The 24,030-nt window shown below is 44.4% G+C and overlaps 1 protein-coding gene across 2 annotated transcripts in view; it reads right to left on the bottom strand.

Annotated features, from left to right (window-relative positions):
* DZANK1 (double zinc ribbon and ankyrin repeat domains 1) overlaps positions 1 to 24,030 on the bottom strand; it is a 1,110,268-nt gene that overhangs the window by 551,419 nt on the left and 534,819 nt on the right. For both annotated transcript variants that reach the window (XM_069607537.1, XM_069607538.1), the window contains exon 11: positions 4,853 to 4,975. In XM_069607537.1, the coding sequence (XP_069463638.1) occupies positions 4,853 to 4,975 (123 nt within the window). The remainder of the gene's footprint in view (positions 1 to 4,852; positions 4,976 to 24,030) is intronic.

The following is a 24,030-nucleotide window of genomic DNA, read 5'->3' as shown; positions in this document are numbered from 1 at the left end:
ACTTGAATCTTCCTGCAGGAATGATGCTGGCCCACCAGACCCCCTATGTCTGTGTGCCCAACAGTCTTAGAATAGATATTACTACCAAGCTGGCAAACCCAAAATGGAAAGGAAGTGGAAAACATAAAAAACGCTGGTCTTCTCTGGCACGCTCAGACGCCCCCCTGGAATGCACTGGATGGCTCTGTGGCTGTGAAGACCTACAAATTAACAACAACTGGTTATTAACTGTTCTCCCCTTAATTCATACTGATTTACCTTGTCTTGCCACCCTCTTCCCTCCATACCTGCTGCCTATGCCTTGTTAGCTGATAGGCTTGTATTTCCTTTCTGCTGCTGACTTGCGGCTGTTAACAGAAAGTCTCTATTCTAGTCTTATGAAGATTACCAAACACCTGGTGACTCACTTTTAATCTTATGGAATTTCTTATCTTTGCTTGTACTGCTTTTACTCCGTATAGTTGTCTGCTCTCTACCAATACGGAGTTCACCTCCTTCAGCTAAACACTGACCGCGTGCGTGACTTTATCTGATACGTCTATAATTGTTTGTTACAAAACTCTTGTTCCTCAAAACACGCTGCTTCAGAAACGTTCTGCTTCTCTGCTGCAACGGTTCCGTGAGACTTTGTAGACAAGCAAGGAATTCATCACGTTCCTCACAAAATCTTCTCTTTGTATCTGACGAATCTGTGCTTAACTCAATTTCACCTTCTTTCGCTGCCTACTCACTGTAACCAAAGAGCTGCTGCGATTTCGGTTTGAACCTCTTCGTAGGAAACGACCCATCTCCTCACGCGCGGCACATTAGATACGTTAATTGGTACCTTCCTCTAACGTTAACGCGGGCCGGCGAAGACCGGGCAGAGGGAAAAGGTTATTTAACGTAACTATTCATATTTACATAGATTAGTGCGTGCTAGTAGCCTCGCGACCATTTCCAAGCGTGCGCAAGGTTAATTATTAATACCCGAACAGCGACTTGACTCGAAACTCATCTCACGAGCGCACACAATTATGAAACGCCAGCTGACAGTCTCTTGCTCACAACATTGACTTTCTAAAAATATACAAGATATGTGTTTTACCGTCAATCACGTCTTAAGAAACTGCTCCTTTACTTAAATACAGAATTCAAATTAATTGAAAAGTCTCTAGTGGGTAAAACTGGTGGCACTTAGCTTTCTTCATCTGTATTTTTGCTCTCAGAGATTGCACTTGCTTTGCTTCACTGTAGACTCTGTGGTTTCTTGTTTCTCTGATTTTCTTCTTCTGAAAGTGACTTAAAAAGGGAATTATATAACTAAATTACAGAGCTAAAAATACTGCGGCCTGTCCTTTAGGAAACTAGAATGAAAGGCAGTTCAGAACGCTCAATGGAATTCCAAACTACCTAATCACCACCTCCTCCAATCACTGCTGCAGAGCTGAGCCTCCATCTTGCCCTGGGGAAACAAAGGCTTCATGGAAGCCATGTTAAGGAAACATTTCCATTACATTATCCCATTCACTAACCTCAGCATTTAAATATCTAAACTCCCTTCCATTCACTATCTGAATAATCCTACAGTTCACCCCTCCTGCACCTCCAATAAAAGTGTTTTAGTTGTGAACAATTAAATTAAAACCTAACTGGGTCTTTAAGGTGTGTACCATAGTAAGAAAGCTTGGTAAAGTACCATGGGATCCTGACAGTGGGTGGCTAACACACACTGGGTAATTTAAAAGGATTACACCAGCTGCATGGAGAGGGAGAGAGAGAGTCAGGACTCCCGACTCGGGGAGCCTGGAGGAAGCAGACGGTAATGCAGAAGGAAGCGGCTCGAGGAGACCGTGTTTGTGGAAATAAGGCTGGGAGAGAAGCTCTGTGTAAGCATCGGGAGCGAGGGAAGAGGAGAAGCCCCTGCAACGCCATGGGAACCATAGAGCAGGAGAAACGGCAGCCACCCACAACGACCAGAGAGAGGAAGCAGCGAAGACTGCAATGAGCTCTGGAGCAACAGAACAAAGCCGGTGAGCTCATAGCAGGGACCAGGGACACTGAGGCGCTACGCCCGGAGCATTGCGTCGGAATGCGAAGCACTAAGCAAGTGGAAACAAGCCCACAGCAGGGATTTGAGCTGCTGGTGCAAAGGTCTAGAACTGATGAATGTGAGGACGGCTTGGGGACCCAATGTCTGTGGAAAAGAGAAACCAGTTGGAAGAGTGAAGTAATGAGAAAAGGCTTACAAACCTGGAACCCACACCCAAGTGTGAAAAAGTGTTAACATGTGAGAAAGCGCACAAAAGTCAAGTTTGCAAGTGTGAGAAGTGAAGCACATGAGAAAGCCCTGGCAGGAGAGTATACCAGCCAAAGTCAAGTTTGCAAGTGAAAGTGAATTGTTTAATAAAATCCTGCCAGGAGAGGATATCAGGCAGAGGCCATTATGAGAAAAGAATCTTAAGGAGGACCCATACCCTTGGGGTTGTGAATTGAGTGAACTGTGTAAGAAAGTCCTAGCAGGAGAGTAAACCAGGCAAAGCTAAATTATGTGTGCAAATAATCTTAAGTAAGACCCATGCCCTTGGGATTGTAAATTGAGTGAACTGTGTAAGGAAGTCCTGTTACGCTCTCCTGGTATCCACAGGGACGCCACCCAGCCGGGTTACTCGCTGGTATGCTTCTCAGCTTTGCCCTGATGTGGTCTGCGGGGAAGGTTCTGCCTGAAAATACAGGAGGACTGTGTTCAAGACTGACTGACTGGGGTAAGTATCCTCCCTCCACCCCCGTATGATTTCAGTCCCTCTGGCACCCTCTCCTCACCTTGTGGTAGAATTAGGCGTGCTCTCCGTCCTGCCTTCTTTGCAGGGGCGCGTTGTCTTTCATGGGCGAGTGCGGTCCAGTTACTTCACTGAAGCCGGCCCGTGTGATATTATTCAGGTAGGTCTTTTTGCTGTTCTTTAGTTTTGTTGCTATCCTGCATGCCTTTCTTTCTTTAAAATGTCTCTTTTTTCTCCCTTAGGTATGCAGAGTTTCAGCGCGGCGAACTGGCTTGCTTGAGCCCCGCTGGTAAACGTTGGTGCATTAAGAGCGCCATGATGCGGTAAGTAAGCGCTATGCGCAGCGCTGCGAAGTCTTGCCTTTGCTAACCTGTGTTTTCCTTCCTTGTAGGTCGCGGTGTTCTTCAGCGCAAGTGGAATGTCTGGAGTGGTGCCAGCCAAGAGGCGACCAGCCAGGTAAGCCTTTTGAGCAGTTCGTAATTTGTAAATGTCTCTACTGCTTTCTTTAATGTTGCCTCTATCTTCCTATTTCAGGTCGTTCTGTCCGGGAGGCATGCAGATTCGAGGAAGCTGTTCTCAGTATCTGCGAGTGTTTAAAGATGAAGACTGCCGGTAAGATGCTGCTGCTAATGATGTTGCTTTTGTCTCCTTGCAGGTTCTGCTTTTTCGAGGTTCGAGGGAATAGCTGGACACGCTGAGCATCACGTTGCAAGCTGCAAAGTAACGCAAAGCGTGTTGTCTTGCTCAGGTGTGGTTTAAATAGCCCCAACAAAATAGTCCAGGAAAAGTAGTCCCTAGGCTACCACACCCAAAACACTAGACCGCATAGCTTGGTTCTTAGAAACCAAGCTATGTGGATGCCTCCATGTTGGCTGACAATACAATAAAGTAGTTCCCAAGCACATTGTTTTTTCATGGTGTATGAGCCTGGCACCATAGGTGCGAGGACTGGCCCCATGAGGGCTTTTGAAGAGGATGCCAGGCTCTAGAGGCCCGAGTCCTGACTCCACCTGGCCAATGGGTTTGCCAGAGGGGGTTTTGGGCGAGGGTCGTGACAGCCGTGGCAGGAGAACATACCAGACAGAGCCGAGTCTGTGAAGTAAAATTGCAAATATCAGGAAGAGGGAGCTATCTTCTTGAGCTACAAAGACCTTGGTTATATTGTTGGCACCTTTGTTTTGCTGGAAAGAACCTGGGGAAGGGAGACATTTCCAGGAACTGTAACATCTAAGTGGAAGCCTTTTTGTTAGAGTTGTTAATTTTGTTGAACTTGAACATTTGTGCACTTTTCAAGCAAAAGACATCATCATTAGCATCTTAAGAGTTACTTTTAGAATGTGAGGACCAGAATAGGATTTCAGACACAGGACATTTTGCTTTGGACATCTTGACATCGGAAAGACCCTTAGTTTCGGTTGAGGTAGGGAAATACCTTCTAGAGCAGGGACAGCGAGGCATTTTCCAATCCTCTTATTATTTGAATAAAAGTCTATAACAACCAGCATGACTCCTCTGTGCTCGCATCCCATTTGTGGTTCATCACAAGTGCATCTCCAGAGGATCCTCCCGAAGCCAACCATAGTTTCAGCCTCACACAGTGATTAGTGGTACCTGGCACTCTTGGCTACCCACAATCCACCTCCTGCGTTAGCCAGTGGACCTTGTCACACTGCATTTGCTGCACTGCATAGCAGTGTTCAAACCACCACAATATGAAAGGAATTAAACTTTTTTAACCTTAAGCTTATAATCTTCAACTTTTATCTGATAAATTCAGCCAAACATTACCTAAACATCTAAATCTTACAAATGGTAAAAAATGTGCCACATGCTTTGAGTGAATAGCTCAACGAATAAGCACCTTAAACTGGGCAAGCCTGTGATTTGCAAGTTTGAAACCCTGATGTGTCCAATTTAGCTGTTCATTCGTTCCAGGTTGAAAAACTGAGCAACATTACATTGGGTAATACAAACAACCTTTATGACAGCGCTTATACACAAGAGGAATCGGGCATGAAACACCATTTGAAAACCATATATTAGCATTATTGTTATCATTATCTTTTATGCTATTAAAGCTCGAGAATGCCTACCTTGGCCCCACACCAATCACAAAAGCGGGCATCCGAATGGTTTACGCGACCACATTTTGAGCAGGACTGCATTTTTCCTTGCTGATTCGGGACAGGTGGTGCAGACTCTCCACTGAATATAGGCTGAAAAGGCAAATAAAAAGTCATTCCACAAACCTACTAAGAGTGGCTAGTTATTTAAAGAAAATGTAGCTTTCCATTCAAGTCAGTTTTTACTGTTCTTTTGGACCTTGAATCATAGGTAAGAACAGACTCTCTAGAAAGGCCAGGGTATGTTTGTAAAATGTACTGATCAACTTCGGAACATGTGAGAAATCTATGATATTTTCAGATACACATTAATTATATCAGGGAATACTACACCTGAGTAGCTAGTGTAAATGCATATTTCACAGCTAAGGATCATTATGAATTTATCAATATTTGCCCACCCTCACTGCCCCCTTCAATTAGTAGAAGAAAATTAAAACCCGATTCCATGGTCCCCTACCTGGACCCAAGTAAGATTTTCCTTCAGACCCACTCTTCTCCACCTACCCACTCTACCAGAATAATTTAACAATTAACTGGCTACCTCCTTCGATTATCACCATCTTGCTCCTCTTTCCCTTCATCCCTCCCTCAACCATGCATCCCTGCTAACCATCCAACAGCTGAGGACAATTATGCAACACACCTGCAGCAAATATCACTCTTACATTTCTCATTGCCTACAAACTCTCTCTGACCTCACTACTGGATCTTGACTCTGCAAAATCCTTTCACTATACTGACTTTATAGCTTTTGTTTCCACTCAAATCTCTGCAAACTACCCATAGCCATGTTGGCCATGCTTTGCCCTCACCCACTACTAACTACTAAAAACCTCCCCTCTCATATGAGAATTGTGCACCTGCTTGTCTTCCAAGATCACAAAAATACATGCCAAACTATCCAGCCTCTCAACCCTCCCAATCCATCCCTCCTATTCACCCCCTGGTACTCCCAACTCTTTCCTCTTCCACTTTCTCCAGTTTAGTCATGCTCATTCTCTGCACAGCAAAATATGCCATTCTGTGCTTCTATCGACACCTTCACATCACAAATAGTCAACAAACTTGCACATGTTGCTTTACTCTGAACCCTCCTCCCTATTCAATTTTGATTTCTTTACAGGCATCTTCCCTGCCTCCTACAAAATAGCTAGAGTAATTCCCTTACTGATGAAACTCACTGTTGACCCTAAAACACTTTCTGTAGTCCTGTTTCTGCCCTTTCTCACAACTCAAAAATCCTTGAGCGAAATGGTGTTAATTGTATTGTCAACTTCCTCAAGGTGCAAATTCTTTGCAAACCCCCACCATGCTTTTAGAGTAAACACTCAACTGAAACTGCTCTCCCTCAGGTCTCCAACATTTTGACAACCGCTCACCATTCTTGCCTCTCCTCCAGCCTTCCTCCTCATTGTACTTGATCTCTCTGCAGCCTTGACCCTATGGGTCATCGTTCCCTTGGTTTCAAGGACACCCCACTGAACTGGGTGGCCTCCGCCTCTCTACTTTTCCATCTCCTCCATCAAAAATCAGTCCTCTGCTCGCTCCTCTTCACCCTCTGTACCTCCTCCCTTGGTAAACATAGCTCATCCATTAGTTTTCATCATCACCCCCTTGAGGATATCACTCTTTCTCCTTTCACTCCTTCACCCAGTCATCTTAGAACGCATCACCAGCTGTCGCACAGCTATCTGCAAATGGATGGCTTTTCGCTGTCTGGTGCTCAAAAGTCATTGGGGTTTATTACGAGTCCGGCAGTAGACGTGCCAGTAAAACAGACAGGCTTCCGCTGGACCCGTAGTGATTTACGGGCGCTGGACTTGCCGGAATTACCGGGGCATTACAGCCCCGATGGTCCAGTAAATCCGGCACTGGCATTCTGTAAATCCCCATTCCCATGGAGTCCCATAGGACTCCATGGGAATGGGGACCGCGGAAAACCGACACCATGTTGTGATGGTGCTGGTGTTTCCGTGCAGGTCAGACCTGGCTGGCAGAATGGCACCCGCCCGCAGAACTCGTAGTTTGCTGGTCCAGAAAACGGTGCCGGTACAGTTCTAGCAGCACTGTAAATTCCGGACAGGCAAACTTGTAATGAGGGCCATTTTCTTCCTGCGCCAATGCCAAAATCCACTCTCCGATTGTTTATCTGCAAGACCTCCTTACTCAGTCACCCACAGCTCAGAAGCTTGAGGTACTCCGACAGTGATCTCCTACTCCAAACAGTCAATTACAACTACAGCCACTGCTGCCAGGATCATCCTTCTCAATGTAAGGAAGATCTGCTCCCACCTCACTCGACTAAAAGTCTGATTTCTGTCCAAGTGTTTAGCAAACTGCACAATTGTTCAGGCCTATTCCTTTGCCTTCCACTCTTCTCCTTCACCCCCTTAAACAAAGTTCTCAACTTCCTCACAAAGATTATTTTAAGCCTGCCTAGATCTTTCTCCACCTGCACTTACCAACACCATGCTGGACCAGACACTCCATGCAAAATCATTCTCTCATGAAGTTCACACTGGTTTTCCATTATCTGCTCATCCTGTGCTTTCTATTGCTTCCACTCCCTCTCTTCCTATCCCTCTCCATTGTAATGCTCTCCCCAGCCATCAAAGCCAGGCCATGAGTGGACCTGTTCAAAGCCAGACTCAAACTCCACTTTCTAGTAAGTGGGGTGTGGAAGGGGGCATCCATTGCTCCTTCTCTAATCCACCCAAACTGAAACCCAGCTCAATCCTCCTGATAACGTTGCTTTTAGTTAAACTGTTCAAAGGTCATTTGGTGCTGGAACCTCTGGCAGGCTATTTTCAAAACTATACGGCCAAAGTGCGAATACTGGCAGAAAGAAGCAAACATATTATATCCTTATAAGGTGATATTTTATTGTATGCGTATAACCCTACGTACAATATTCCGATAATGTTTGAAGTATTAGACCATTTTAGAAGATTATCCAGATTTCAAGTTAATAGGGATAAATCTATACTCTTCCCATTGGCAAAAATGAGACCTAAACCCAAAGACACATACTCTAATTGAGGTAAACTGTGCTAATTTGTATCATTTAAATAGCTGGGGATTCTGATTTTACATGAGATGGAGGAAACAGTTTACAACACTGGCGGACATAGGCGATGCAATAGTCTTCTGGAAGACTTTATCTTAATCATTGATGGGAAGGGTCGTTTCTCTCTTGGCCTCTTGGAAAACTCACTCCGTTTCCCTGAGCTTCCTCCATTGCCCTGTTTTGCTGGGTCAGTACCCCCCCTAAAACCTCCCCCCCCGCCTCCTTTCTGCCCCTACCAACCGTCCTGGGCACCCCTGTACCTTTATGATCTCTCCAAGTAGGCTTTGGTCAGTCCTGGGGTCTTGCTGACTTGGTCTCTGGCTTCTTCAGTCTTCTCCCATTCTCTGTGTGTTGCAGCAGCTTCACAGCCCTTGGGCCCTCGCAGCGAGCGCGTCTCCTCATGACCGCACAGTCCCATTTCTTTGCCCGCCTGGACTGCTGCTTTTCCTTCTAGCCGGACTGTTCTTCCACATTGGACCATTTGGGAGCACCTCCGTAGACTCAGCAAGCCCATGTTCTGCAGCCCCTTCTGTTCGCCAGCAGCTTGAGCATGCACCATGCCTGTGGTTCCTCCAGGCAGTGCTAGGCTCTTGGTTAAGTCCTTAAGATAAGGATTTTGCTGGGCTTCCCCCAGTCCTTAGCACTTTGATGGCATGCACGGTTTCCCCCTCTCTCTGGCAGGCTTCGCGTCCACAGCCCTTTGTCTTGCAGCAAAACCTCCCTGCTCCTTGCTCCTCCACAGAGGGCTTAACAGCATTTCCTGGTTTCCCTCCTCTATTTCTATTCTAATTGGACCAGTAGGAAGGTGGCAACCACTAGACTGCTCACTGTGGTTCCCAGAGGTAATCTTCATTCTTACGCACTTCGCCCTCGTCACAACAATGATCTTATGGCTCCCTTGTGGGTCAATGCAGCCCCTGCTCGTCACAGTACTGGGAAAGGGATCTTTACTTAGGTCATTCCTATTCTTCCTCGTCCCAGTACATACTAGGGGCATGTTAAGGTAACAATAACTCATGACCCTATTAGGAAAAGGGGTTGTTAAGGTTGTGGGAGGGTGTCTAGGGTCAGCTGATTGGCCGGCATACTGCATTCTCCTGATATGGTTGCCACTGGTCCCACAGGGGGGTTCCCCTCCCATGAGATCCCCCCAGTTGAGTACCACCCCCAGGGACACTATCGGGTAGCAGTCTCACCTCCCTGGCCTCATGAGAAGGGGGCTCCCCCTATGGAAGCAGTGACGATACCCAGCGATTTGTCACACTAGGTTATTTTTTTTTACTAACATTCTGTAACTAATAAAGCAGGTTTTCTTTAAAATGTTAGAAGCAAAGGTGTCAAACTACTTTGGGAGTCTGTACACAGAGTGGCATTGTCAACGCTGCATAGAACATATCAAACCGGTGAGCTGACCTTCCCGGATTATGAACTTTACTTCTTGCCAGCACAATTACAACATGGGATACGGTGGAGTGAAGCAACTGAAGTGGAAGTAAGTATGCTACTGGGAGCCCTTCCAGAAGGTAGACAAGGACTTGAGCTATTTTGGGACTCGAACTGAAAGTCATTTTCGAATATCGCACAGAACAATTACAAGTATTTTTGAATAACGAACAAACAAAGTCATTATAAACACTTTCTGAATGCCGAGCAGAGCTAACTGCAAGCCAAGAGCTGGAAGAAGCTCTGAACTTTATTTTGAACACTATTGATGAGGAGGCGGGTAGGGCTGCATCAGGGGATTTCCAAGTGCAGAGGTAGACTGGACAAGGCAGGTGCTGGTGCTGGTGCCCTGAATGACTTTGAAGGAACCAGACTGCCAGTCTAGGGCAGAGTGGGAGATAAGTAGGGAAGAGGGAATGAAGAAGAGAAAAGGAAGGTCTTGAGGAGCTTACGGAACTTAAGGAGACCCGGGTCAAGCCTGAGAGGGACAGGGAGGCCATTCTAGAGCGAGGCACCTGCGGAGGAGAGAGATTTACCCCCCCACACACTGCTTGGAAAAGCGTCTGATCTGCAGAGAGTTAGAGCTAGACGACTGAAGGGCTCTAGCGGGGAGGTATTTTAGGCGAGAGAGTTGGATGTAGCAGGGTTGCAGGCCCCAGAAGGCTTTGTGGACGATGCAGAGGGTCTTGAACGTAATCCTTTCAGCAACCAGGAAGGGCTGGAGAGATGCAGTCCTTGGACTTTAGGCCAAGGATAAGCCTTGCAGTCCTATTCTGAATTAGTTGAAGGGCGAGAAGGGTGCAGTTAGGCAGATTGAGGAAGAGGCTGTTGCTGTAGTCCAGCCTGGAAAGAACCAGAGCTCTGGAGACATTGAGTTTCTGGGGGAAGGTGAGGAACGGGAGAATGCCTCTGAGGAGGTGCAGCTGAAAGTGGGCCTTCTTGGCAAGGTCCGAGAAGTGAGGGGAAGGAAAAGGAGCCAGAGGAGTCAAAGATTACACCAATGTTCTATGCTTCACAGGAAGGGGAGGGGATCCATGGAGGGTGGCCAGAGTGTGGCAGGGAAAGAGGGAGCAGGGGTCCCAATGAGAAGGATCTCTGTCTTACTTGCATTAAGGCAGAGATAATTGGTAGTGCACCATGGCTGAATAGCACAGAGGCATTCAGGAATGAGCAAGGAAGAGGTGGAAGCAGAGGAGGGAAGCTTGAAGGAGAGCGGCATGTCAAATGCATAACACTGGAAGTTAGGAGAGAAGGTTTAGATCAAATGGGCTAGAGAGACACGGTAGATATTGAAGAGCCAGGGTGCGGAGGATAGAGCCAGAGGGACTCTATCCTTGGGGCTATCCACAGGTGGAGAGCGAGATGGTGGAGAGAAAATGGACAAATTGAACCTGGAAAGGTCAGTCCTTGAGGAAGGAGGCCAACCAATCCAGAGCCAGGTCGGCGATGCCAAGGGTGTCAGAGTCGCTTTTTATCAGGGTGGCATGATTAACTGTGTCAAAGACAGAGGAAAGGTCAAGAAGGATGTGAATGGAAGGAGATCTGGAATTGAGATTAATAAGTCTTCACAGGTGCTCAGGAGAGCAGTTTCTGTGCCTCTGGCAGCTCTGAAACCAGACTGGTGGTCGTGGAAGCAGCCAACATATTCAGTAGGGTGGATAAGCTGGGAGATGACCAGCTTCTCCAAGAGATTGCCCAAGAAGGGATAGAGATAGGGTGGTAGTTAGCCAGACAGGAAGGGTCGGCAGAAGGCTTTTTTAGGAGGGGGTGCACAAAGGAGTGCTTGAGGCGAGAGGGGAAGGATCCAGTGGCAAAGGAGTATTTGCAGAAATCGGCCAAGGCTGGAGAAAGGGAGACAATGCTGTCCTTGATAATTCTGGAGGAACAGGGAAGCACCTGTTTGGATGAGACTTTCATACAGCTGACTGGTCTATAAACCTAATCAGGCTATATCACAAGTCTGGGGTTGAGTTTTGTGCCAACTGAAAGTGTTTCCATGCGCCTGGCTATTATTACAATTCCAACAAATGTCGCAGTTGGTGTGGGGCAGATAAGGGGCTTTTGACCCCAACCCCTTGAGAAAACAGTTAAAGACATTGCTCCACACTTCAGGAACTGCGCCACACTGAATACTGGTGAAAAGGTTGGTATTTATTGTATTGCCCTTTATAGATAACACGTGTTTCGACATGCCAGCAGTATCTTTTTCAAATCAGGGCTTTTAGCAAAGCTACCAAAGAATTATATATATTATTTGTGTGGTAACATTTACAGAGTGAGCATATATTTTAAATCAAAATGCAAAATAAAACAAATATAAGGACAGGTCATAAAAAGAAAATAAACATGGTATGGTGTAATCACAGAGAAATAAGGAGGGGGAGAGGGGAGGAGGTTGAAGGTAGGTACAAGAAAAAAACAATAAGGAAAAAGATATAGAATCAACACGTTATTAAGTGCTTCAAATCAAACGTATAGGCCATGAAAACAGGGTATCATTTATCCTTTATGGATAAGTTATAAAGAGTTATGCCCATTGAGGCCTTACCTATATTCCAAATCAAGATTTTCCAATTAAGTGGAACAAACAGTCACGGGATAAATCCCCCCTATTGAAAGTGATGCCAAGAATCACGGGTTAACCAGCAGTTACAAAGCATATAGTTTACTTTTTGTGACATTTTTTGTGTGTAAATGAATAGTAATATTTCATCTGTTAAGGGTGGTCAAACAGTTAGCGTTAGTCTTGTTGAAGTGATTGCACATTATAATTAAAGCTGGGCAAAATATTTAACTACTCGTCCATCGCTCCTTATAGAAAAAGTGTCTCATCTTACATTGTCATTGTCTATTTTGCGAGTAATAAGATAAACATTTGATATCTTGTCTAATATTGTTCAACAAAAGGAAATTGCCAAAGCGTAGTCGTGTGACAAACAGCGCTATGATTGCGCTCGTAACATGAAAGCTGAATTTAAGACAAGCACAGCGAGGTAAATACTCAAAATGCAGCCGTGCGGCACGCAGCGCTACAGTTGCGCTCGTGCACATAATATCCGAGTGCAAGGTTGAAAAGCCCGTTAAATACAAAAAACAGTTGGACCTGGAGCTTACCTCCGAGTTGCACACAATCTTCTGTCGTCTGAATCAGTCTGAGAGCTGCTTGTCCTGAGTTTACAAGGGTTGTCTTGACAACCCTAGCCCTGCTACCATTTCTGTTAGGTCCCATTCAGAAAGTCAGGCAAAAAATAAGCTCCATGTTTTGGGCTCGTTCACAAATAATGTCGCTAATGCACAACAATGATGGGATATTAAGCAAGAGCCCCAAGGGTTTGCAAGATGATTATATTATTTAGATTAAATAGAAACTTAAACCTTAATTATATGAATTAGTTATTCTGTGACCCATAATAAATGGAATCGGATCAATCACGGAAAACACCTCGCAATATATCGACAAACATCTTCAACCACTAACTACCAATCTTGCCTCTTTTGTGAAGGATTCAAAACACATCATTCAACAGGTGAATCAAATTCCGTGGGAAGAAAATTACCTATTTGTTACCCTGGATGTAGTACAACTTTACACGAGTATTCAACATAATAGAGGATTAGAAAGCACAGCATTTTTTCTAAAAACGAGATCTATCTCCTATCAACAACAAAATCAAATGATATTAGAAATGCTTCATTTTTGTCTTCATCACAATATTTTCACCTTTAACAATACCTTATACAAACAATGTCAAGGCACAGCGATGGGCTCAAAATTCGCGCCATCGTATGCAAACCCATTTATGGGCTTCTTTGAAATAAAGTATGCATGGAGACATCCACTTTTCAACAACAATGTTAAATTCTGGGGACGCTTTATTGATGATATTTTGCTCATGTGGGAAGGCAACACTATAGAGCTGGAAAACTATGTAACTTATCTCAAAAACAATAATTACAATCTTTCCTTCACAAAATCGGTTAGCCCAACAAAGATAGAATTTTTAGACCTGGAACTCTTTGTTGAGAATTAACAGATTCAAACTAAATTGTATACAAAACCATCAGCAGGAAATAGTCTCCTCTATGCAACATCTTATCATCCAAGACACACAGTACAAAATATACCATATGGGGAGATTCTTAGAATCAAACGCAATTGCAGCACCACGTCTACCTTTCAAGAAAATTTGAAGATTACTTTTACAAAATTCAAACAAAGAGGCTATGGTGCAAATAATATTAAAACCGCCATAAAAAGGCAGAAAACATTTCCAGAGAATCACTACTAATTGATAAACCGAAAGAAATAAATGACAGACGAAAGATTCAATTCATCACAACATACAGTACAGAATCAAAGAAGACCAAAAAGATAATATTGGAAAACTGGAATATTCTCCTAACAGACTCAAGTTTGAGAAATCATTTGGATGAAACACCAAGGATATGTTATCGGAAAGCTCCAACCATTAGAAACCTCATCAGTCCCAGCTTCCTCAAACCATTACCAGACAAAAGGAAAATATTCTTTCAATCACTCACAAAAGGCACTAAAAGTGTGGACATTGTAAATTATGCCCATTTTTGATTACAGGAAAAAAGGATATCACATTATCAAATGGACAAACTAAGAAAATCAACCAACTTATCAATTGTAATTCAACCTTTGTAATTTATGGACTAGAATGCGTTTGTAAAAAATTGTACATTGGAAGCACAATACGTAAATTCAAGGTAAGAATGTTTGAACATTTGAGAGCTGTCCAAAACAAAGAACTAAGATCCCCCAAATCAGCACATATAATAGAAAATCATCCAATGATGGACACTACAGATTTCAAAATATTTGGCTTGGAAAAAATCTCTTTACCTCCAAGAGGAGGTAACAAAGAAGAAATTGAATGGAAAGCAAATGGATTTGTATTATGGACACATGTTCTAATGGTCTAAACTGTGACACAGAGATGTACAATTGGTTATGAATTTTATATTATTTATCTTGATATTCGATCTATCAAAAGGACACCCAGCTAAATTTAATTGTTTATTTTGCAAATAAAAGTTAGTACTAAAAATACAATAAATAGAGTAAAAAGTAATAATTTAATAATAATGTTGCCCAACACGAATAAATTATAGAAAATTGAGTTACCTGGCAAACCACCATAAAACAGTATACAAAATTGATCCATTGATTCATAGTCTTTATAAACAAATTAGGAACCCCATCTACATAAATAGATTGCTACGAACCTAAAAGTAAAAATGGTCGCCGAAACGTAATCTACGCGATGACGTCATCACATAATGCGTTATAACGTGACACGCGACGTGATGACGTCATCGCGACTCACACGGTAGCATAAAAACAGCGCTTGAACACAGAGTTGCTGCAAAAGCCTCCAGCAGCAATCTGCTAGACTTCAGGACCAAAAAAACGGTTCTTAAGAAGAAAAATAACAGGAAAAACAGGTCAGTTAAATATGCTATTCCCTATGGGGTTTTTGTGATGGTAACTTTACAAAAAATATTTCCAAAGCCATTTACAGAAAAAAAATTAGTAATTATTAAGACATCCTTCTCTATCCCTACAGAATTCACAAAACATTATTAGCAGAGAGCTGGAAAACAAAATATCCGTTTCTAAAAATACAATTGATGGATAAAAAATGATAGAAAAGCCAAATAAACATGGTTAAAGTGAATGCACTACCAAAAGTGTCTATGGAGGAACTAATTGGGGTGAGTTAAGAAACAATGTATTATTCCTTACCTTTAAGATTTTATTTTGGCAAAATACAATTGCTAAAATGGTTTCTATTTCTTTTTCGTTTTAAAGTTCTTTTCTTTTTTTCTACAAAACTATCAACAGACCAAAGTTGCTCTCCTGAAGAACCATTGTAATTAGCAATGGGGAAACACGTGTTGAGAGAGATTGAGATATGCATATTTGCTCTTTGAATTGTCAAGTACCGAATGTTAAATAAATACTTGGATAATGGAATCATTCATGTGATGGGAACATGCGGAATTGTTAATAAAAAATAACATATCAGCATCAACAAACTCAAGATTTGATTATCTTTATTCTTTCAGCTTTAATAAATTCCAAAGACTCACCGCAATGAACTAAAATGGTAAAAGTTGGCGCATTTGAGTAAAAACTCACATCACTAAAACGTTCTAAATAGAAACTTAAACCTTAATTATATGCATTAGTTATTCTGTGAAACAATGGGTATGTCCTTAAATAGTATCATCGAAGATGATGAAAGGAGCAAAAAGAAATATATGTATAATACATGGCCAAATGGCTAGTGACAGCTATAAAGCTGATAGTAGATGCGGGTGCCCATAGGGGGGACCTGGTTACGCTGCTGAAATGTAACCATTAAAAAAACATCTATCACACACAGTTTGGGCCTGTAGGTGTCTAGTCAATGGTGGATGTGATGCCAAGTCCAAGTTGGTTGAATTAAAAAATGAGAAACATCTGGATAGCTTGATATCACATGTACCGGTCAGACAAAATATAATAAAATATCGAATACTGGTACATATTACATGTCAATGAAAGCATTAGAATTTTTAAAGAAAATACGCCATCTCATGGTCTTGATTCAGGCCAAACTCGGTTTCTCTAAATTTGCAGATGATGCAGGCTTCCATCTGGCATAGGACTTCTCGATTTCCGCCTCTCTCACCCAGAGAAGCCTGGCTAAGTCCAATAAATCTCACATTAATTTTTATCATCCAATTGATGATTTGTTTGCCAATTTTGGGCAAGTGGTAGTGTTGAGTCAAATGTACTCATGGCATAAACATGTTCCCGTATTCTATACCCGAGTTCCCTTATAGTGCTGCCAATATATATACGCGCACATGTGCATATTATGGCATAAACTATGTATTTACTGCGACAATTAATGGTATCCTTGATCAGGAAAGTAGTTCCTCTTGAATCTGAAAAAGTCTCTGTTTTATGCGCTAATTTGCACTTGGCACATGATCCACAATTCCTGAATCCTGTTCATAAATTCGGTAACCATAGTTCTGGTCTTGGTGTTGGTAGTTTTGGGAGTAGGGATGGGCTAAGAATGTTTTTCAGAGATCTGGCTTTTTTGAAAATTAGTTTTGGTTTTTCATCAATAAGGTCTTTAAGGTGGTCATCGAGTTTGAGCAAATGCCAGTTCCTGATCAATATTTTTCTAATTTCAAAGTTGTTGTGTGAGAAAGTTGTGATGAAGCTCATTTTGTTATGTTTTTCTGTTCGTTTTCGATTTTTGGGTATTAGGGTTGTATCTCTAGTCATAGTATCGACTTTTGCATAAGCCAAATCTATATATTTCTTGTTGTAGCCTCTCTGGCGAAATCTGTGTTTAAGGAGGTCACATTCCTGAGTAAAGTCACTGGTATTACCACAATTTCTCCGGGCTCTTACAAATTCACCCTTTGGTAAATTCCTTATTACTGATTTTTGATGACAACTTCATGCGAATAGGGTTGAGTTTGCCTCAGCTGGTTTGCGAAAAGTTTTTGTCAATAATTAGCCATCCACACATATATTGTGAGATCCAAGAAATCTAGACTGGTATCACTTGATGGTCCTGAAAGGAAGATCCCTTCCGTATTGCTGTTTAGACGATCTTTGAATTCGGTTAGTTCTTGGTCATTACCATTCCAAATAAGTAAAATATCATCGATAAATCTAGTCCACACCACAATTTCGTCTTGTGCATTTCGGTCTGTGTGAACATATTTGTCCTCAAATTGGCTCATAAAGAGGTTTGCAAGAGTGGGTGCGTATTTAACACTCATAGCCACTCCCTTTTTCTGCTTGAAATATCTTTTATCGAACAGAAAGATATTGTTTTCCAAGGTTGTTGTCAGCATTCCTTTCAACATGGTCACATAATGGTAATGTGAAGCAGTTTCCCCACGAAATGTGTAATCTATGGTTTCAATGCTGCCTTGTGCCTAATCGAGGTATATAGGGCTCGGACATCCCAGGTAACGAGCTTGTATGTATCCTTCCAGTTGATGGATTGAAGTTTCTTGATAACATCAGTAGAATCTTTACAGAAAGCTCTAATTGCAGGTACACGTGGACTTAGTATGTTGTCAATAAACTTGCTAATTTTCTCTGTGACCCAACCAATACCGCTAACAATAGGTCTTCCTTCCGGTATCTTGTTGAATGTTTTATGCACATTTGTTGGAAAATAAATAGTCGGGACCAGAGGGTGCGAGACAGATAAGTAAGCTTTTTCATTTTCTGCGATAAGGCCTTTCCTTTCCCAAGTTTGAATCTGCTCTACTATCTGATTTTTAATTTCCATGGTAGGATTTATCCAGAGTTCTTCATGATGATTATTTTTCCCCTAATCAGAGTTTATGGAAGAAAAAGAGGGGAGTGTGCAGGGAGGCAGAGGGGGGGCAAGGGATGCCTGAGAGAAGGGGAGGGAGAAGGGTGTGGTGTATAGGAGAGAGAGGAGATGTCCTGAGTTTTGGACATGAAGTGAGAGGTCAGAGAAATACAGAGGGTCAGGGAGGAGAGGGGAGAAGTGGAGACTGCAATACGGTTGGCGAGTTCCTTACAGATTTTGAAAGTTCCACTGTGTTGTTAGAGGCCGCAAAGATGAGATGCAGATGGAGTCTCTATGCCTTTGGAGCAAGAGGCAAGCCAGTTTGTCAGAGAATGTGCTTGAAGCCTGCTCCTTCAGCTCAGCCGTTCTGCACTTGCATTTTTAGAGCTTCCAGGTCGGAGTCGTAACAGGAGCTGCACTTAGAGGCAAGTTTCATGCGAATCCTCAAGGCAGGGGCAAGGATGTCCAGAGTGTTGGAAATGGAGAGTTGAATGTTAGTGAGGGCTGTGTCAGGGTGAGAGTCAGTGGCAGGAATAGGAAGGGGAGTGAAGGTGGCGGCAAAAGCGGCAACTGACACTTGCTTCATCCGTCGAATGAAGAAGAGGGAGGTTGCCAGTGTGAGTCAAGGCTGTTCCGGGGGCCCAAGGAGGCCCAGGTAAGAGGACAGGAGAGCATGATCAGACTAAGAGAGAGGAGTAACGAGAGGGTTGGAGATGGGGCAGTCTGAGGAGATGAGAGCATCCAAGGTGTGTCCGGCAGAGTAAGTATTACCGGAGGGAAGAATGGAACGTGAAAGTCACAGAGGTTGCAGAAGTGCCCAGAGGTCGCATTAGGGGAGTCGAGGTGAAGTCTGAGGAGGAGTAGCTTGGAGGTGGAGGTCAGGAGAAAAGAGGTGAGGTCAGCCCATTCAGAGAGGAAGTGGGAGAACTAGCCAGGGGGCCTATAGATGGTGGCCAGAGTTAGAGAGAGGTCGGGGGAGACATAAAGCCTGCAGACAAGATATTCGAAAGAGGAGGAGGCAGGCCTGTGTGGGTATGATGGTAGCGGATACCCACTCAGGGAAGATCAGGGCCACTCCATCCACGGGCAGTTAGGCCTAGGTTTAAAGTGGAACTTGTAGCCCCTCAGGGAGGAGATTGACAAAACCTGTGACAGAGCTGGCAGTGAACCATGTCTCAGTAAGAGTGAGGACATGTTTGAGGTCCTCAAGAGGTGGGAGTGTCAGAGGAGTTTTTGACAGCAGAGGAGAGTTGAGGGTAGCTAAGTGGAGCAAGTTGCCACTTTCGAAGGTCTGTGGTACACCCGTCAGAGGTGGCAGAGGAGCCAGAGGGAAGACAGAAGGAGGAGTGGCAGGAGAGGGGAGGAAGTTGATAAGAGACGGGAGATGCCTATCAAGAAGGAGGGGGTTGGGCTGAGAGCCCTGGGCCATGACAGTGACATTTAAGGAGGCATTCATGATGACCCTAGAGGACAGGAAGGATTACAAGAGTACCTCCCAGCGGTTGCCAACATTAATAGTAGAGGAAAAAAAAGGGGAGAGCGCAGAGACCATGTGGGGACTCCAAAGGTCCGGGGAAGAAGGGCTTTCATAGGCCTTGTGGGATATTACAGACGGTTTATTCCCTTATTTTCCTCCATTGCCGCACCGCTTATGGACGAACTGAAGTCCTCTTACAAGGGTGCTCTACTCTCAGACATAGCGACAGTGCAAGCCTTCCGCCACTTGAAGACCATCATCTCGGCCCTGCCTGTCCTACGGTGTCCAGACTTTACCAACCACTTCTATTTGCAGACTGATGCCTCAGGGATGGGCCTGGGTGTGGTACAATCGCAGGGCATGGTGGAGGAACCCAATCGGGTAGCGTTCATGTTCATAAGCCGTAAACTCCTGCCTCACAAACTTTGTTATTAGATGATCGAGAAAGAATGCCTCGTTATCAAGTGGGCAGTGGAATCCCTACGGTACTACCTGTTGGGCCGTCCCTTCATGTGGACTCCAAAAGGACTCCAAACAACACGTCTTGAGGTGGTTCCTCACGCTCCAGCCCTACGCTTCCAGACCGTGCATAAGCTTACAGGACTTGCCGCGTAGTGTTGATCGGCCCAAGCGGCTTGATTCCTTCCTGGGGGGTGGGGGGGGGGGGGTGACGGTGCTCGGGACTACAGGATGCAAGAGGACACCAGGCAAGGAGCGGAGGGCCCAGACAGGAGTCGTGCTGAAGGGGCCTGCTCAATGGGGAAGACGGGTTTCCCGGAAGAAACCACAGACTGCCTGGCTGACATTGGTTCACCTCGCAAAGATCTAGGGACGCTGTATCACGGGGAACCCACCACCATAATCTCTGCAACTGTATGCAGAGAGGACGCTGGTCATGCCCATACTGCGACACAGCCTCCTACATACCAGTATGCAGCTCCTCGACCCAGGTCAGTTACCGCAGGTGAACATGAGACACCCCACATATACCATCGGAGCTCAGCCTGCTCTGGCGGAACGAGACGGTCAGGCATCATGGCAAGCCGCGACTTGGGGAAAAAGGGATGGGGCCTGGGGAAGCTTATGTACACACCCACAATATCAGAGCCCCGATTGGTCAGAGCCACATCAGCCCCTATATGAAGCTGACGGAGATGCCGGACTGACAGCATTTTCTTCTTCTGCTTGCAGGAGAGACGCACCTCGTAGCAAGAAACAATGAGGGTTTTTCGCTGTGCGAACGAGGACTGGTTCTCCAGCTACATCCTTATCGAGCCCCGAGGAACAGGGTTAACGCAAAGTGACTGAAGCAAGCCCTTGAGTTCCGTCATTAAGGGAACTCGTATCCCTATTGCCTTTTTCACAATAAAACTACGTTCTGTTCAGGCAATTGGCTTCCTCCTCATCCTTTTACAGCACTGTACAGACCCAACAGGAAAAGTTTAAAGCTGTCCTTGATGCCTCCACACCGAAAGCAAAGACAGACATTGGACCCTTTTTAGGATTATTCTGCTACTACCACCGGTTTATCCCAAATTTCTCTTGTAAAATCACAAGACCCACAGATAAACTGAAAAACTTTGAGCCCCAAAAGATCAGGTAGTATAAAGAAGAAAAAGTCTGTTATACCACAATAAAGCAAGCCCTTTGTCAGAGTGCCATTTTAAAAGGTAGCTGATTTCTCAAAAGAGTTAGCACTGCAAACAGATGCCTCTTTAATGGGACTGGGAGCCGTTCTCTCTCAAGATCATGACGGACTAGAACACCCCATAATGTACCTTAGTCGAAAGTTATTTCCCAGACAGAATAATTATTCAGTTATAGAACTTGGAGCACTGGCAATGAGATGGGCCATACTCCATCTAAAAGATTACCCAGTGGGATGCAAATTCAGATTAGTCACCGATAATTCTCCTTTAGTGTGGATCAGCCAACGAAAGGACACTAACTTAAGAATTATGCGATGGTTCTTGGACCTTCAGCCATATTGTTTCACAGTGAAACACAGAAGGGTCGAGATCAGGGAAATTATGACTTTCTCTCTTGGTTTCCCTGCTTAACATCTAGGTCCAATCCGCGTAGGGGAAGGGTATATCAGGGACCTGAGGCCGGACTCACTTCTTTTCCCCCTGTAGCCTCCTCTCGGGTGACCAGGGAGGCCATCGCTTTGGATCCTGACCCTGGGGGTGGATATGTGACGGAGGATCACCTGGGAGGAGGAGACTTGGGGAAGAGGGCTTTCTTAGGTGGGACATGGTATCGCCAATTTCCCTTTCACAATGAACCCTCTTACCCCTCAAGCCTTCATAGGCTTTTGTCAGCACTTTTCCTGTGATTCCCCTAAAGTATTCCCCAAAGTACACCAGTATGCTACTGGGACCAAGAAGAGGACATCTAGAACAACACATCCTCACTTTGGGAAAGTGAACACCTATCAACCGCAGTCAGGTACTGGGACGAGGAGGAGGACATCAAGAGTTAAGCAGGACTACTGCTTTAATGGTGAGTGGTCTAGTCCTTTTTGGAATAATAATGGAGACAGATATTTTAAAAGGAGGAATCAAGAGGGAAATTGGGTCAGCTGTGGTGGCAGAGGCAGCAGCTGGGAAAGCAACTCCAGGTCAACGGTGTGGCAAGAGGTGGGCTCAAGACCTGTGTGCAGATGCAGAGTTTATGCAGCAGGAAGCAAAGCCAAGGTGGGCTCGAAGCTGCAAGCAGTCCGCGAGGGAGACCGGTGTGACCGAGCAAATCGGTCAGAAGGATCCTGACATGCAGGTGGAGCATTGCTGGGTAGTGGTGCCACTGCAAGCCGGTGGGAGAGGAAGACGAGGTAACGCACAGGAAAGAGACCCGTGGCAGCAGAGACCTTGCAATGCTGTAAGCTCTGACCGGTGAATGTTGGAAACACCGGGCTGGCAGAGGAATATGCGGTTCGCATACTTTTAAATACTGAATCAAATGAAAACCTTTACAAGTGCTTTCGAATATCACACAGAACAATTACAAGTACTTTTGAACAACGAACAAACAAAGTCATTACAAACACTTTTTGAATGCCAAGCAGAGCAAATGCAACTTTTGAGCACTAGTGAGTGGAGTGAAATAAAAGTGGTGAAATTAACAGATCCCACAAACTGTATTTTCTGAAACACAAGTATTGGCAAAGTCAAGATAATTCCCAGAGGGGTATGGTATGAGAAATCAAGTATTGGCGCAAACCAACAGAGTTCAAGGACCTGAATGTTATGAGGAAACATTGGCAAGAACCAGGAAAAGACAAAAGAGGGGACTCGGTTGCATGACCTTAAGTGGACTGTGTGGTCCAGCAAGTGAGCCTGGACCGAGTGGCCCCTGCATGAAAGTAGTGTTGATTGAAAGCAGCCAAGAAAGGGGTATTGGTTGCATGCTTTATAATGGGTGGACCGTGTTGTCTGACAACTGCGCCTAGACTGGGGGCCTTGTATGGAGAAGCCATTTAAAGTATTCATCAAGAAGTTTATGTTTTGCAACAACCTTTTATCTGACTTTGAAAACAAGATTTTGAACTGCCTATGTCAACTAGAGAAAATAATCAATATCATCAGAGCTGGGAAGAGCCCCAAAGAGCTGTATTGTTTTGAGAAAGCTGGAAGAAGGTTTGTACTCTTGGGGAAAATCCCAGTCTCTTGTAAACTATTTTCAACTTGGGGAAGGGGGAGCTGATTACAAGCCAAGAGTTGGAAGAAGCTCTGAACTTTATTTTGAACACTATTAATTTTGATGTGGGCATCCCTAAACATTGTAAGCAGTTAGTTGTGAGGGCAAGTATAGGTTTTGGACACAGACAGACATTTGATTTGGGCTTCCCGACAGACTAGCCTTAGTTTTCGATAGGTAGGGAAATCCCACCTTAGCATAGGACAAATTAGGCCTTACTCCATCCCGATGTTTAAGTCAATAGAGCCTTTTGTGAACCAAACTTGAAACTGTTGTCTGTGTCTACTTAATGATGTCTTCATAGTATACATGACACCAGCGAGAATGCATATGATTGACCAGAGATTGCCCCGTAATTGACCTATATGCGGCCAGGCTTCAGCAGGGTTTTGGCATATGGTGTAGGAATGTTGACAATTCAGAAATTCTGGAGGGAGCCAGGATTAAGCAAAACAGAAAGGTGATGGCTGGAAGGTTTTGAATTAATCATAACCACAGGCACGAATCTGGGCAACCCTTCACACCATCGTTTTTCAGCCTGCCAAGCCATTACAGAAGGGTAAAAACCATATGCAAATCAGGCATGGCTCCACCCCAAAAGGGGCAGTGCAGCCCAAACTGCTAAGTCACATCCCTTCTGCATGAGACCACAAGCATCCCCAAACATGTTTCGGCCTTGTTGGGCCTCATCAGTGAGGAGTAGCTTGGGTCTCTACACCCAGCAGGCACGAGACCCACGACTGTGCATACCCGTCCCACTCGGGGTGACAAAGCAAAAATAAAGAGGAGATGGCTGGAAGGTTTATAATGAATCTTAACCTCTAGCATTGCTCTGGGCAGAAATGAAGCCATTTTCAGCATTAGACAAAATATCATCCCAGGTCATCAAATGTGCCTACTCCGTCCCATGATGTGGGCTGAATTCAGACAGATGCGAATCCAGCAAACCAAAAGATTGCACAAATTCATTCAGTTGTACAGTTACCACCTTCTGCAGCGGCTTGGCGGTTCATGGCCAGCCAGCAATAGGCTTATAATTGGCCATAATAGAGAGACCTAGTGAAGAATCTTTCAAGAGATGTGGCACGATTGCTCT

Source organism: Ambystoma mexicanum, chromosome 4q, assembly GCF_040938575.1.
Source record: "Ambystoma mexicanum isolate Mex_15411 chromosome 4q, UKY_AmexF1_1, whole genome shotgun sequence".
Lineage (NCBI taxonomy): Eukaryota > Metazoa > Chordata > Amphibia > Caudata > Ambystomatidae > Ambystoma > Ambystoma mexicanum.
The sequence above is the reverse complement of the archived record's forward strand: the minus strand, read 5'-3'. Positions and strand labels throughout refer to the sequence as shown.